We start from the raw sequence: 16,739 nt of genomic DNA, 5'->3' as shown, positions 1-16,739 counted from the left end.
CAATGTGGGGTCCCGCAGGGTTTGGTTCTGTCTCCCATGCTTTTTAACATATATATGAAGCCGCTGGGGGTGGTCATCAGGAGTTTTGGAGTGCGTTGTCATCAGTATGCTGATGACACGCAGCTCTACTTCTCCTTTACATCTTCTTCAGGTGAGGCAGTCGACGTGCTGAACCGTTGCCTGGCTGCGACAATGGACTGGATGAGAACTAACAAACTGAGACTCAATCCTGACAAGACTGAGATGCTGTTGGTGGATGGTTTCTCTGATCGGATGGTGGATATATACCCTGTCCTGGATGGGGTTACACTCCCCCAAAGGAACAGGTGCGTAGTCTGGGAGTCATCTTAGACTCTTCCCTCACACTTGAGGCTCATGTAGCCTCGGTGGCATGGAATGCGTTCTACCAACTTCGGTTGGTAGCCCAGCTACGTCCCTATCTGAGTAAGGAGGACCTCACATCAGTGGTACATGCTATGGTAACCTCACGTCTGGACTACTGCAATGCGCTTTACGTAGGGCTACCTTTGAAGATGATTCGGAAGCTACAGCTAGTGCAAAATGCGGCGGCCAGACTGCTAACAAGAACTAAGCGGTCTGAGCATATAACACCTGTGCTAGCCCGTTTGCACTGGCTTCCAATATGCTTCCGGGCCAGATTCAAAGTGTTGGTACTTACCTATAAAGCCTTATACGGCGCGGGACCACGATATCTGTCGGAACGCCTCTCCCGATATGAACCGGCCCGTACACTACGGTCTACTACGAAGGCCCTCCTCCGGGTTCCGACTCATAGGGAAGCCCGGAGAGTGGTGACAAGATCTAGGGCCTTCTCAGTGGTGGCCCCCGAACTATGGAATGGTCTCCCTGAGGAGGTGCGCCTGGCGCCGACACTATCATCTTTTCGGCGCCAGGTTAAAACCTTTCTCTTCTCTGAGGCATTTTAATTCCTGTTAATTCTAAATTATTATATTTTGATTTTAGACTGTACAGTTTTTTGTACAGTTTTGTATTGTGATATACTGTATTGTGTTATTTTTATTGTATTTTTAATGTTCACCGCCCAGAGAGCTGTTGCTAGTCGGGCGGTATATAAGCTTAATAAAATAAATAAATAAATAAATAAATAAATAAATGTCCCTGTTCAAATGCCACGCTGTCAGATTGAGCCATTTGGGATCCGGATGCCAAATCGGACCCTGAGAGAGGAGATCTGGTCTGAGTGGCAACCTCCAAGAGTCCGTCACTGAAAGAGAGAGCAGATCGGAGAACCATGGCCGACGAGGCCAGTACGGGGCTATCAGGACCAGACGGACTCTTTAGCGTTGCAGCTTCCTCAGGGTCCTGCTCAGTAGCGGTATCGGCGGAAAGGCATATAGGAGGCCTGCTGGCCACTGAGTCAACAGTGCATCTACCGATTCCGCATTGGTGTCCAGATACCTAGAGAAGTAGCGAGGTAGCTGGTAATTGTGACTGGAGGCAAAGAGGTCCACCGAGAGGATGCCGAACCGTCGTTAGAGAAGGCTGAACACCGTGGGGTGAAGCTTCCATTCTCCTGGGATCACCTTGCTGAGCCAGTCGGCCGCAACGTTTAAAACGCCACTGAGATGTTCTGCTCTCAGTGAAATTAACTGACTGTTAAGCCACTCTGGCCATTGGAGCTCTGTGAGGGCGTCCCATGTCTTTGCGCTAATAGGACAACTTAGCTGGATACAACCCCTGTGTGTAGCCCCCTTCGCTGGATCCAGCCCCCTGTGTGCAAGGCCCAGTTTCCAAGGTGCAGAAGAGCTCAAAGCCCAGCACAGGATGGCGCAACCCCTCACAGTACCTCTCGGATCTTGCGTTTCTTCCCAAACATGATCTTCTGGTAGAGGTACTTCTCCCGCTTCTTCATCATCATGATGGCCAAGCGCTTCTCCTCGCTCTGCTCCTCCTGTGCCAGCCGCTGCTTGTCCTCTCGCAGAACTCTGCCAGCCGTCACCTTCACTGGGAGGGTCTGAGAGAGAAAAAGAGGGCAGACTCAAAGGGCAAGTTGGAGGCAGCCAAAAATTTCAAGAAACCTCTGTGGCAAAGGCGCGAGAGTGTGCTGGCTTTCAATACCAAAGAAGAAAAAAGTAAAAAAAGTTGCAGGGATGGCCTGGGGAATAATACCATCTCTCCACAAGTCGCTGAGATTAAATTTTTTTTAAAAGCAAGTTTAAGGCATTATAAAGAGGGGGGAGCAGCGGCTGAACGAGCCCGAGGATGTGGAGATGGAAGCAAGCCTATCTGGACACGGGGAAGACACTGCGACCAAGGAATCTGTTACAGCCCTCTTTGAGGGATGTGGACTGTTATACAATGGCAGGACTTTACATTGCATTTGTTTTTTTCCTCTTTCTCAGACTAGATAAGATTTGACATTTCAGCCTGTTTTGTGATATTTTGTGGTGCTATTTATTGATACTGTTGTAGTCTTTTTTAATTATTAGTATGTTCTGAATTTGTTTATTATATCATTTCGTTCTTGCTATGGAAGCCGTTTTGAGGTCACCTGGTGATGAAAAGCGGCATACAAATATACTAACTAACTAACTAACTAACTAACTAACTAAATAAATAAATAAATTAGATGTATTTCGGCCCAGTCGAAGAGTTGAGAAGCTTCCGTCTGGAGGCACTGTGACCTGGTGCCCCCTTGCCTGCTCAGATGTGATTTCACACAGGTATTGTCCGTACAAATCAGTACATGGCCCAGAAGGAACAGAGGTTGAAAATGCCGAAGAGCCAGATGGACTGCTCTCAGTTCCAGCCAGTTGATATTGTGACTTGCTTCTGCTCTGGACCAAACACCCTGAACATACTGGGAATTGCAGTGGGCCCCCCATCCGGACAGACTGGCATCTGTCGTGATTACAGTTCTGTCTGGTTCTCGGAACGGGGTTCCGTTTGAGATTTTTGACTGTCGCCCACCAATGGAAGGAGGCCCGCACAGATGGATGCAGGTGAACTGTTCGGTGATTGGACATGGCCATGTCTTGTTGGAAAGGGAGTAAGGCCCACTGTAAGGGTCGAGTGTGGTGCCGAGCCCATGGCACGATGTTGATGATCAACACAAACATCCCCAGAGCCCTTGCCAGAAGCATTATGTCCGCCCTTGATTGACATGCGAGGTGTAAAGTCATCTCTCTGATGGCCGTAATCCGATCTGGTGATAAAAAGACCATGGCCTGTGTGGTGTCTAGAATTGCGCCCAGATGTTGCAATCTCTGAGTCGGTTGAAGTTGACTTTTGTTGTGGTTGACAAGCCAACCATGGGTGCGCAGAACCGAGAGGGCGGAGCAAATGTGAGAGAAGGCCAGATCCCTGGAACCCGCCCGAATCAACAGATCATCCAAATAAGGGTAAATGTGAATGCCCTGGAGGCGGAGGTAAGCCACCAGGATTAGCAGTACTTTAGTGAAGACTCTCGGGGCCGACGAGAGTCTGAAAGGCATTGCCCAATATTGGAAGTGATGGGGGCCGAAGGCAAATCGCAGGAAATGTCTGTGGGTCGGACAGATGGGCACATGAAGGTATGCTTCTTTCAGGTCTATGGAAGCCAGAAAGTCCCCTTCGTGTAGAGCCTCTACAATTGACGCCAGGGACTCCATCTTGAACTGTCGGTATTTCACAAAACGGTTGACAAATTTGAGGTCTAACACCGCCCTCCATGACAGATCTCGCTTGGGAACTGAAAATAGGAGAGAGTAAACCCCTTGCGCTCTCTCCTCCAGTAGTACAGTTTCTATAGCCGCTATGTGGAGAAGATGAGTTATGGCTTCCCGCATGATCCAGTGTCTGTCTCGAACTCTGGGCAGTAGGGAGGGAATGAACCTGTCTGGAGGGATCATCCAAAATTCCAGTTCGTAACCATGAAGGAAGAGATCTCTGACCCAAGCGATCCGTGTCAGACGCAACCAGTGACTTGCAAACATTAGCAATCTGCCCCCTACAGGGAAAGCGTCAGTGTTGTCTGCGCTGACGAGCTCCCCTGTCATATGCTGAAGTTGATGCCCCTTGACTTCCCTGGTTCTGGACTCTGTCCTGGAAGCATTGTCTGTTCCAGGTTCCCTTGGAGGAGCGGAAGTCAGAAGATCAAAAGTCGTGGCCCCGTCCCACAGGCCGCACTCCTTGAAAGGGCTGAAAGGAGCAATATGGGGTGAAACGTCTAAATGTCCTACGATCCTCTCACTTGGAAGTGGCCAATACTGGTCTTCGGCAGTCTTTAGGATCTACCAAGACCACCTTGAGGACTTAGTCTCCGATGAGTAAGGACCCAGAGAAAGGCGCCCTTGACAAGTTGCCCTTGGCCGTAGAGTCAGCGTCCCAGTGCCTGAGCCAAAGGGTACACTGAGCTACCACCTGTGAGGCTAGGGCTCGTGGTCCCAGCTGGGTGGCATCTAATGTGGCATTAGCAATGAAAGCTGCAGTCTTATGTAATTTTACCAGGCCCTTTCAGAGCTTGACAGAGTCTGGGTCAGGATTATCCAAGAGTTCATCCAGCCACATCATAGACGCTCTTGAAAAGATGGAAGCTGCAGCAGACACCTGAATAGTGAAGGCGGTAGCCTCGTGGTTTTTAAGCAGAGCGTAGTCCATGTGGCGTTCAAAGGGGTCCTTCAGTTGTGAGTCCCCGTTTAGGCAGGAGTGATCACGAAACCAAACTAGAGACCGGCTCGTCAATGCCTGGGACATGCAAACGATGCATAAAGTTCGGGTCCAGTGCATAGAGTCTTTTAGCCATAATAGAAAAGCGGCGTGCCTGCAGCGGGTGATCCAACTCTTCCCTGGCCAGTTTGCCAATGGGGTCTGGAACAGGAAGTAGTGATTCGTTGATTTTGGAAACTTGAGGACTTTAGCCCCTTTCATAGGAGAAGTGGTAGATTCAGGCTGTGTAGTCTGAAGACCTAACGTGCCCAGAACTCTACGAGCGAGGGGAAGAAAGTCGGCCGCATCAAATAGGCGATATGAGGTGTCCTCCTTGACTTCTGCCTTGTCACTCCACTCATCTCCCTCGGCCTGAAGAGAATACTCTGGGTCCTCCAAACCAGGAATCTCATCTCCAATCCTGCCTCTAACAACATCAAATGGGTTGGGTGAGCGGGGAGGTACCGCATCAGAACAGCCACACAGAGCTGGAACACAGGAAAGGTGCTGCTCATTGTGCTGGAGCAATGGAGCTGTTTGGGCTCTCGACTGCTCTTGTGATAAGAAGCTCAGCATATCCTTTAACTGCAAAGGGAATTTAGGAGATAACTGCAGTCCTAGTACAGAGGCAGGCGGTTGCCCTGGTAGCGGCACAGCAGGCTGTTGAGGTACAGCAGCAGGGGGCTCACTGGTCTGGTGTGGCATACTGGATTGAGAGGGGCAGACCACGGGCCGGTCATCCTCGAAGTCATCCTCAGATGACTCAGTTGGAGAGTGAAAGAGGGCTGTCAATCGTTCTTGGCTAGCAGCCTCAGAATGTGGAACACAGATGTAACGTGTTCGCTTGGTGGCACTGTGGCTAGACAGGTGTTTAGTTTTAGCCACGGCCTTGGAGTGAATCCTGGGCAGTTTTTGCTTGGCAGACTTGTGATGCGAGGTCTTGCAGGGTTGTTCCACCCCAGCTGAATGTGCATCTGGGTGTTGATCCGCCATACTACGCACCCAGAGATGCGGTATATATATATGTATATATATCACCAACACACGCACAGAGGTGGTGGGTGCGGTGTGGCAAGGGACTATCACCAACACACGCACAGAGGTGAGGGGTGCGGTGTGGCGAGGTATTGTAGTACACGCCCACAGGTGGAGGAGGATGTACAGTCCCAAATGCACAGTGCAGCGGTGATGTGGTCAACTTCTGTACACGCCCACAGATGGGGGAGAATGTACAGTCCCAATATGCAGCTGCTGTGCAGAAAAGTCCCAATGCCAGTAAGTCGTCTGGGGAAAGAGCTTAGTACACGCCCACAGAGATGAGCCTTGCATGATTTCACTATAATGGTGTTTAAACCCAAAAACTTGGAGAGCCTGACTAAATAGCTATACAGTCAATGCAATCAAATGAGGAACAGAAAAGGTGGGAAAAAAGGGGGGTAAAACAAAATGGGGCCCACAAAAAGGGTGGGAAACTTAAAAATAAAATGGCGGCCGGGAAGGAGAAGGAGCAATGGCGGACAGGCGAAGGCTCCGTGCTTTCAACGGCTGAGACAGATCAGGAATGGCCAGGATGGGAGGCAAACAGCTAAGGGAGGAGGTGCAAGAGCAAGCTCCAAGCACTGCCTGCAACAATGAAGTGCCGCCGCCGCCGCCTGAGAAGGCAAGGTGGCAAAACCAAGGAGGGGAGCCACAGCTGCAGGCTCCCAGGCAGGCAGCCAAGCCTGCAAACGCCACTCAAGGCTGGAAAAACACAGAGCCAAAGGCAAGTTACAAAGGAGGAGCTGCCGCCACAAGCTCCTAGGTGAGGCTCGTATCAGGCAAACGCCTGAACTGACAAGGGCAAGCTGCTGCCGCTGCCACCGCCTGGAAGATGAAGCTGGCGGAAAACTAAAAAAGGGGGGCCGCAGCCGCAGCTCTCAGCAAGGCAGCCAACAGAAAGAACCGCCGCCTCCTAGAAAAAACAGAAGGCGATGGCAAAAAGAAAGTAAGACTGGGAGGGAGAGCCGCAGCTGCGGCTCCCATCCAAGGCTCGCCTGCCTCACAAGACACTAGAACCCAACGGGCAAGAAGTTAAAAATAAGCCAAAAATCCCCCCAACAAACGTCCCAGGTAAATACAAAAAAGAGGGGGTGAAGGAGGGAGGGAACAGAAGGAAAGAACCAACAGACCCAACACACTCAATCACCAACTAGCTAACTGTATAAAGTAGATCTAAATGTCCTCGAACGAAGGCAAGAATGAACTGGAGTGGGAGGGGCTTGATACCCCAGGTCTTGACTTCGATCCATTCTTGCCTTTGGATGCTAGATGGCGCTATATCCCACATGATGTAGGACCACCTGAGGAAAATTGGGAGAGATCTCCTTCACATGATAGGAACAAAGCTTACTTAATTTTCATAAACCCTGCCTCTCTGGATACCCTCCTCCACAAATAAGAACAGTCATGTTAAGTGTTGGAGAATTTTGTATTTCTCCTGTGGGTTCTTTGCTGGGGGTCCCTTAAATAATAATCTCTGAGACAGGCTTAAAGCAAAAAGGTAGGCCTTTATTTTTTTAAAAAAATAACAAGCATATGCAAGGTCAGTCCCCCAGAACACATCCAGGAAGTATCCAAGAGGGACTGCAAAGAGGCACTGTGTGCAAGCTCCTTTTATAAAGTTCAATTTCAGCATGTGACAATCATTTAACCAATCCCCCCTAAGTTCTTCCCTCTGTGACATATCAGCTCTTCCCTCTTGAAATATTTCCAACCAACCACATAACTTTATTAAAATTAATACATGTATATTCATAATCAAGCATCCCCATTGTATTCATTGATGTCAATCTTTCCCCTTGGCTGATATTACCACTATGTTCCAACATTCCCTTTCTCATCTGTCATTTCCCAAATTTAAATTGCCCCTCAGAGGCTGCTATTAGGCCTATTGGAGGAATACAGATCCCTGCATCCCCCCCCCCGGACAGGTTAATAGCAGCTTGGGGTTGGAAAGAGGAAAATGGCATAGAGGAAAAGGGTTAAAATTCTTATCCTAGCATTTCGCCGTTATGGAATACTTGTGCTGAACTGCAAAAAGTTTGTGAAGCTGCAGGACTCAGATGTTCCTTTCAGAAACAAACCATGTCATACAATACTGATCGTATCCTACCTGGCAACTCCCCTGGTTTAGCTAGAGTCATCTCATCATTGATGGTCGACATAGAGGAGAGACGTTTAACAAAGTCATCAAATTTCGATCTTCCAGCATCAAGGAGGCAGGCTCCTAAAGAACAATATAAAGCTTCCAGGAAGTAGCACTCAAGCACGTCAGGATCATCTATTTCATGCTCCAGGAGAGCATCCAGCATCTTACCCAACTGTGTCACCTGACATATGAAATCACAAAACAATAATTACTATATTTATGCAAATCTTTTGGAGTGTTTTTTTTAATTCCAGACATGCTGCCCTGAATTGTGTTAACAGTGAAAGGGGGGGCATTCAGTTGAAAGCATTAGTGAATGTTTCTCTGGGTCTAAAGAAAGGAGATGAGCAAGGTCTTAGATGTTGCCTCGTTAACAAGCTCCACAAGCAGAACAGGAAGACTTTCTTCTGTGCAGGAAGTGGTTTGCGAATGTACTGTGGCAGAGAAAATGAGGATAATACCACTTTCATTCAACACCCAGTAAATAATGCTCCTTCAGGAATCTAGGATTTGGAGATTAAACAGAGAAAATGCTGGAGAAATATAGGGCCTGAGTAAACATGGCAGGTTTAAACAAGTAAATATAACACCATCACAACTGAATTAGCTCCATGTGTGTGTAACATTAATCGATTAACTTGTTTGATTAATTCACTAAAAAAACTCTTAAATCAAGTACAAGGCAACCCCAAACAATAGGCAACATGTTACCTGTTGCAACGCAAGTACATATAAAAACTGCAGATGACAGGCACCATCTTAGAAGAGGCATCCCCCTTCACTCTCACATAGAGATGTGAAAGCCTGGAAATAAACTGTGGGAAGTTGTTTTTTCCTGAATTTTATTGTCTCCTTCCCTTCAGGCTTTCACATAAAAGGGAATGCCTCTTCTAAGATAGAATCTGTTGCAATAAAAATATGCAACATCTAAAAGGCAGTGGGTGAAATCCAGTGCAGTTCAAGTGGGCATCTGCTAGTGCCATGGGGCTTCTCCCCCTTCCAGCCCCCTGCACCCCCTCCATATCTGGTTTGGAAGGTTGGAGGACTCTCTAGAGCAGCGTTTGGGATCGGGAGCATCAGGGCTGGAGGGTAGAAACAGAAAGATTTGTTGTGCTAATGCGAGTTCCTTTTTCGTAAGTGGGCAGACATAATTCAGTCTCGCTCTGTATGCTGTTTACTTCAAAAACTATTGCTTTAGTTAAACACAAATTTATGCACATTTAATTAAGTATCAGTTTGTATATGCGTGTGTGTGTATATATATATATATATAATTGCATTTTATGTATTTTAATTTCTTTTAATGTTTTTGTGACCTTTATTGTATACAATTTTTATTATGTACATGCTCAATTTTATTGTAAGCCACCCTGAGTGGCCTATTATAGGGTAGAAGGGAGGGATAGAAATATTTTAAGTACATAAGTATTCAATTAAACTTATTTGATTTTTAAAAATCAAATATTTAAACTAAAATTTCTTTAAATCATGTGAAAGCTCTAATATTTAAGGGCTGTACACAGGGATTCTTGAGGCAAATTTCATAGATGGAGCTGGGCTGTTTCTCATTGCTGACCAAATCCTGAAGGAGATAATTTTCCATGTCAGATCAAGTCCTGAAATCTCCCCTCAAATTTCACTTCAACCTATATAAGCCTCCCTAAATCCTAAACTAGCCTATACATTCTGTTTTGTTTTTTTTAATCACACTAACTTCGCCTGAGGCATGTGAAAGTATCCGGAACTGCTCAGTACTTGAGGATCCTCCATTGGAAATGCTTTCATTAATTTATAAAGCCAGCATTTCTTACCATATTGAGATCTGTCTGTGGAAGAATGGTCTTCAGTTTCACTCCTTGCCGCCCATCAACAATTCCTTCTACAATCATGTCAATCAGGTAAGGTACATATTTGGCAAAGAGCCTTTCTAACAGTAGTTGTTCTTGCTGAGAAACCAAACCAAACCAAAGTAATTACAAAGTACCAATTTGATTTGTCACTTCCTGTCCAGTGGTGTACACTCTTCCCTCTCTTGGGGTTGCAGATCAATCTGTTCTAAATAACAGATCAGAAATACATACACAGGCAGATGGGCCCCAAGAATCCAAATATCTCTGTGAAAAAGCCAGGATTATACAAGATCATAAACAACCCATCCAGAAAGAAAGAAACAGAAGAAATCAGCAAGCCATCTATGGTGAAGGGGCTATAATAGTGGAGTGAGTGAGAGGAGTAATCCGCTTTAGAATAACCTCCTTCACTAAGACAGAAGCTGCATCTCTGTATCTAGTTTGTCCCCAGGCCCTCACAGCATCTAATGAAACACATCACACTGTGAATTTTGCTGTCCTATTTCTTTGTTGTTGGCAGCTGCTAATAAGAGCAGGAAAATTCATGGCATGATGACAACATATCCCATTGCAAGTTCCTCTAAAGCATTACAGGTAAGGCTCCAAAATTCATATTAACCAGTTAGAGCAATCTTTAAACTTTAATTAATTTAAAAAGGTGCTCCAATCAATTGCTCAGGAGGCTATTCACACTGGAGATTTCCTCTTTTCTACTGTACTGATCTCTCAGAAGCCTATATACATGTTCCAGCAGCAGGGCTGGACAGGCAGTTTCTCCAGTTCTACTATCAGAACCAACAGTACCAGTATTGTTCATTTCCTTTTCATTTGGCTTCCACCTCACAGGTGTTCAGCAAGCTCATGATTGCTTTCGTGTCATCCTTGCTGCTCAGAGGAGTGCACTTGTAGCTATAGATGGACGACCTGTTAACATCCACTTTTCTCCTTCACGCAAATCTCAGTTTGAAGGTCACTCTGGAGATTCTGAAAGCCTGTGGTTTTGTAGTCAACATGAACAAGAGTCACTTGCACCTCTCTCAGTCCATCCAACACCTTGCGCCCAAATAGACACGCTCATGGGTACTGTGAACCTCTCCATAGAAGGTGGAAAAATCTGAGGGACAAGATCTGCAAAGTTGACAGGTTTCACTCCAATGCATGCCAGGATCTCATGACTCCAGCTTGCCGCACGGGTTTAATGATTTCAACTATAGAAGTGGTCCCTGGAGCCACAAACACTGATAACATCAGACAACTGATATGGTGGCAAGAGCCACCAGCCGAAGACGGTTGAGTGGTGGAAACTCCAAAATCAGTCCATTCCAGGAAAGGAGGGTTAAGCGCTTCCACTGTTTTGTTTGAAATGAAATGGGCCTCCTGCTGAGGACAGCCTTCTTGGAAACTTGCCGAGAGGGGCTCTACAGTGGCATAGAGGCAATGGGGGGGAGCAGCACTCAAAGCTGCACTTTCCGACCCACTCCTCACCTTTCCTGACTTCTCTTGCTCTTTGTTTTGCCACTGCAGGAATAGCCCTCCCCAACCCCAACCCATGATAGAGCAGGAGGAGGAAAGGGGAAGAAAAAAGCTGTGTGGGGAAAAGTGAGTATATTCCTTGTTTTTTACACAGAGAAAGGAAAAAGAATGATCAAACTGGGAAAGAAAAATAGAAAACCACAGTGGGAGAAACACAGAGACAAGGGCATCTGATCTCAGTTGGGCAAGGTGGGAGAGGATCTGTGGTGGATCCTTCCCTGACTCCCTTGGTCTCCAAGCTGAATGTCCTTAAGCATCATGTGATCCTGCTGATCCTCGGTAGTGGGTGGAGACAACCCAAGTCTGGATATCTCCCTCTCACTGGACAGAAAATAAGACACACTCAGGAATATACATTTCTTCCTGGTTAGGGAGCGTGTCAGGGGAACAGGATGGCTTTGGTTCCTTTGGATCCCAGCTGCTTTTTGGTCCTCCTCTGGCGTATCTTTTTGTGGGCCCTACCAACACTGGAGTGCCAGCAATGATTGGACCAGGGCATCAAAGGCTTCAGCAGTGGCAGGGATGGGGAATCCAACACCAGACTGTTCCTATCTAATGCTGGAACTGTCTCCAAAGCAGGGGAGAGATATCTGAATTATCCTATGACCCCTAGGACATCCTCCCAAGTTCCATACTCCTGCACTCCAACCAGGGAACTTGTTTGTCAGGAAAACTCACACAAAAATTAGCCTCTCTGGACATATCTGAAAATCAATAAATCTAGTGAATTCCAACAAATGCTTCAAGATCAGTCCAAGCAGCCATTTTCTACCTTGCTCTTTTGGTTTGTCCATTTCTCCCAATAAGGTCTGTATCTCAAATTCTTTGGGTCCACAAAGACCATCCCACAGCGTGATACTGTTGCAGGTGAAGCATATTGTAAATCTCCAACCTGGAAAGGAAGTATATTTATAAGACGTTCTGTGCTACCAATTACCTTGTTTCCTACTGCAAACAAACAAACACTATGTGAAAACCCTGTTATTTTGAAGCAGGCAGGACTGGAACAAGATTGACGATCCTCTGACTGAAGAGGACTAAGTACAAAGTAATTTGCATAGCCCTGCCTCCAAAGCTAGTGGAAGGAGTAATCTGCTCCTGGATAAAAGAGTTCTGAAGCCTGGCATGCCACAATTCTATTGCTGAAGTGAAGCAAATTTGGCCCTAAAGCACTTGGATATGAGGCTGCCTAAGATCCATCATACGTAACCCACTATGAGCAATTCCAAAGAAAGGAAACCCCAGGGAATGCAATAATTATTGAACCATTGCCTTAATATCCCATACAAGTAAAGTAATGCTCAAGATTCTACAACAAAGGCTCTTGCCATACATGGAGAGAGAAATGCCAGACATCCAAGCTGGATTTAGAAAGGGAAGAGGCACTAGAGATCATATTGCAAACATAAGTTGGATAATGGAACGGACCAAGGAATTTCAGAAGAAAATCACCTTGTGTTTTATAGATTACAGCAAAGCCTTTGATTGTGTAGATCAAGAAAAACTACACAATGCTTTAAAAGAAATGGGGGTGCCACAGCATCTGATTGTCCTGATGCACAACCTATACTCTGGACAAGAGACTACTGTAAGAACAGAATATGGAGAAACTGATTGGTTCCCCATCGGAAAGGGTGTGAGACGGGTGTATTTTATCACCATAAATAGGGTTTAATCTATATGCAGAACATACCATATGGAAAGCGGGATTGGACCAAGATGAAGGAGGTGTGAATATTGGAGGGAGAAATATAAATAATTTAAGATATGATGATACCATACCAGAAACTAGTAATGATCTGAAACAGATGCTGATAAAATTTAAAGAGGAACGCACAAAAGCAGGACTACAGCTGAACATGAAGAAGACTAAAGTAACGACAACAGAAGATTTATGTAACTTCAAAGTTGATAATGAGGACATTGAACTTGTCAAGGATTATCAATACCTTGGCACAGTCATGAACTAAAATGGAGATAATAGTCAAGAAATCAGAAGAAGGCTAGGACTGGGGAGGGCAGCTATAAGAGAACTAGAAAAGGTCCTCAAATGCAAAGATGTATCACCGAACACTAAAGTCAGGATCATTCAGACCATGGTATTCCCAATCTATGTCTATGCATGTGAAAGTTGGACAGTGAAAAAGGCGGATAAGAGAAAAATCAACTCATTTGAAATGTGGTGTTGGAGGAGAGTTTTACGGATACCATGGACTGTGAAAAAGACAAATAATTGGGTGTTAGAACAAATTAAACCAGAACTATCATTAGAAGCTAAAATGATGAAACTGAGGTTATCATAGTTTTGACACATCATGAGAAGACATGATTCACTAGAAAAGACAATAATGCTGGGGAAAATGGAAGGGAGCAAAAAAAGAGGAAGACCAAACAAGAGATGGCTTGATTCAATAAAGAAAGCCACAAACAGCGAGGTTTACAAAAAATGCTACTGGAGGTCACTGATTCATAGGGTTGCCATAAGTCGTAATTGACTTGAAGGCACATAATACACACACACACAAGCAATTCAGAGGAAAAGCTGGATGTAAGAATAAGCAATCAGTAAAATAAATAAATAAAAAGAGAAATGGGAAAACACTCCCACCCAAAGGCCAAAATAGATGTATAACAAATCTCTGAGACTGCTATGTTTAATTGAATTCTGAGCAGTTTGTTTCAACAATTCATATGGGACTTCCTTACCTCAAATAAAAGGGCACAATGGGTCTGAAGCCTGATTCGTTCCCCATTTGCCAAAGTCAACAGCTTGTTGTCATCCATCACAGAATTCATGTTTTCTACCCAGAGAGCATCGACATCTCCATCAAATAAAATGTACCTATGCACAAAGATTAGACAAAAGGCACTTAGACATCATTGCAAAAGCACTTCTGATCTAATTCAATTTGATGTGCACACTTTCACTGGATCAAAGGAAGGTTATCAGGAATATGAAGAAAAGTTACAGCAAAAAAAAAAAAAAGAAAACTGTTGAGGACCTGGGAGTGTAATGAAAAACTGTTTTTTTCAATTTCAGCCCTTTTGTGAATGAGGAATTACCTGTGGTAATGAGCAATCACAATAACCTCTGGAGCCCAAATCCCTCTCCCTCCCCTACAGGCAAAAACAAATATAATACAAACTAAGCAGAAGTAATTTATTTATTAAACAATTAAAACACTTCATGGAATCCCTGGGGAATACTCACTGAACCTAAGGATTCCATGGTTGAAAAATACTGGTCTAAGCTTTAAGAAATTACCTTCTCTCTTTTTTATCAGTGGGTTTATTGATTTCCCTGAAGATGTTGGATAAAACTCCATCAGTCCAGTCTCTGGTGGTGGGGTCTAGGATACCATATAGCTCAATGACACTCATGGCTTTGGGGTTCAGTGTGTAAAGTTTGGTCAGCAATCCGAGCCTAATTGGACATCAGAGATACAATTAGGAAGAAAAACAGTAGAACGTTGTGTGATGGGCTGTCGGGGCTCATCAGTCCAGTTTGCTGGCACCTTGCACTTTAAGAAGACCCTGATTCATGCCAACAAGCACCAACCAGGTCATGGCTTCTGAAGAGACCCTATTTGGACATTGCCAGGGGTGTTAGCAGGAGCAGGGTGGGGCACTCTCATTCATCTGCCTGAGGGGAGAGATGGAGCACAGCTTCTGGGCCTCAGTCAGAATGAAGGGTGGGGAAACAGGGAGGATATAAAAAGCCTCAGAGAGGAGAGGCAGAGGGAACAGGCTGAAATACCTAGGCCTCTAGGTGATGTTCCATCATACAGAAAGGAATCTTTAGGCGCTCTCTCTAATCCCCTTTGGGTGGGTCCAAAGAAGAAATAGCTGCATCCTAGAGTCAGCCAGTCCTGTTCCTCCACAGGGAGGCATAACAGTGCTGGACTTAAGCCTGTGAAGGTCTACAGCACAGAAGCCAGGCACCCCAAGAGAGGTGTGTCCTACAGAAATGGCCTGCCTTCAAGTCGATCCCGACTTATGGTGGCCCTATGAATAGGGTTTTCATGGTAAGTGGTATTCAGAGGGGGTTTACCATTGCCTCCCTCTGAGGCTGAGAGGCAGTGACTGGCCCAAGGTCACCCAGTGAGCTTCGTGGCTGTGTGGGGATTTGAACCCTTGTCTCCCAGGTCGTAGTCCAACACCTTAACCACTACACTGTACTTATGGGACACAGTAACCTGGGATATGCATGGAAGGTGACATCTGAAGCAACAAACCTGAAACAAAGCCAAACTTGTAGCAAACCAAACATGAATCGGTTCCTTCTCTGACCACTTAGTCAGGTGGGGCCATGAAAGGAACATCCCTCTTTTGATGTGCCCCTTTCCCCAGGGTATAGTACACATTGCAATAAAACTCTCCAGTGCAGCTTTCGTATGCAAACATCTCATGCTTTGTCACCAATAAAAAAATTAAGATGAATCAGAACAAAAGGTCCAACTAAGTCTAGCAGCCTGGTTCCCACAGTGGCTGCCAGATGCCTCTTGGAAGCTCATAAACATGATTTAAATGCAGTAGCCCTCTGTACTGATGTCCTTCAGCATCTGACATTCAGTGGCATACTGTCTCAGAACATGGAGGTTTCATATAACCATTATGACTAACAGTCCTTGACTGAACATATTCCATTAATTTGTCAGTGCAGCCAAGGATAATGTGAGCCCACTCCAACATGTTGGCTCAGTTAAGTAGACTGATCAGCAAAGTGGGGCAGTGTCTTCTCATCCTCCTGGTCTTTTGAAGAGACAACAGCAAAACAGCAGAACAAGTCAATCACTGTCTGCGTTCATAATCCGTACTCACTTTGTTTGAGCCTGGCACAAGGTATTGATGACCACAGACTTGCCACCTCCTGTTGGCCCAACTACCATTGTAGTATGACGAGTCAACATAGTTTCATACATTTGGACGACTTTATCCACCTGGTGAAAAAACATTATAAGGCTTCATAGACCATCCAGTGAATAAGCTCACTGGTAGCAATTTTTTCAACAGCATAAAATCAACAAAATTCCATTTTATGGCATTTACGATCAAAGATACTCTGTTGATCTTCTGCATAGCTGTGCAGCGAGTGACTCAAAATCCATGGTTTTGTCTCCTGTAAAAAGGTTCACTACTGTGGCTTGACGCAGGCAAACAACAACTATTGCCAGTATGTACTGTGTTCTCCTTCTCATTGGAGCTAAGGAATCAGGTCCAATTTCCATTCCTTAAGAGGGTCTGCAGGGCACTTAGGCTGTTTGTATGTCTCTACTGAGCCCACTCACCTTGGGCCTGCTTTCCTCAGAGAAAGACGTAAGTCTGAGATCCTTCACTGACAAAAGCACTCCAAATCTGTGATTGTTTCAAAGACATGCTTATGAGATGCTTAAGGGGGCATTAACTAACAATTTGTGTACTATTGACTACATTTGGATGGCTAATGCAGTTTAGCAGCTAGACTGGGACATGTGGTTGCGTCAGAAGGAGAAATGGAAAAA

The 16,739-nt window shown here is 45.4% G+C and overlaps 1 protein-coding gene across 4 annotated transcripts in view; it reads right to left on the bottom strand.

Moving 5' to 3' along the window:
• DNAH10 (dynein axonemal heavy chain 10) overlaps positions 1-16,739 on the bottom strand; it is a 206,647-nt gene that overhangs the window by 82,852 nt on the left and 107,056 nt on the right. For all 4 annotated transcript variants that reach the window (XM_061602405.1, XM_061602408.1, XM_061602407.1 and 1 more), the window contains 6 exons: positions 16,060-16,178; positions 14,504-14,662; positions 13,945-14,080; positions 12,011-12,130; positions 9,667-9,801; positions 7,820-8,036 (listed from right to left, as the gene is read on the bottom strand). In XM_061602405.1, the coding sequence (XP_061458389.1) occupies positions 7,820-8,036; positions 9,667-9,801; positions 12,011-12,130; positions 13,945-14,080; positions 14,504-14,662; positions 16,060-16,178 (886 nt within the window). The remainder of the gene's footprint in view (positions 1-7,819; positions 8,037-9,666; positions 9,802-12,010; positions 12,131-13,944; positions 14,081-14,503; positions 14,663-16,059; positions 16,179-16,739) is intronic.

The sequence above is a fragment of the Rhineura floridana genome, chromosome 19, assembly GCF_030035675.1.
Source record: "Rhineura floridana isolate rRhiFlo1 chromosome 19, rRhiFlo1.hap2, whole genome shotgun sequence".
NCBI lineage: Eukaryota > Metazoa > Chordata > Lepidosauria > Squamata > Rhineuridae > Rhineura > Rhineura floridana.
Note: the sequence above shows the minus strand (reverse complement) of the source record. Positions and strands in the feature narration are given on the sequence as shown.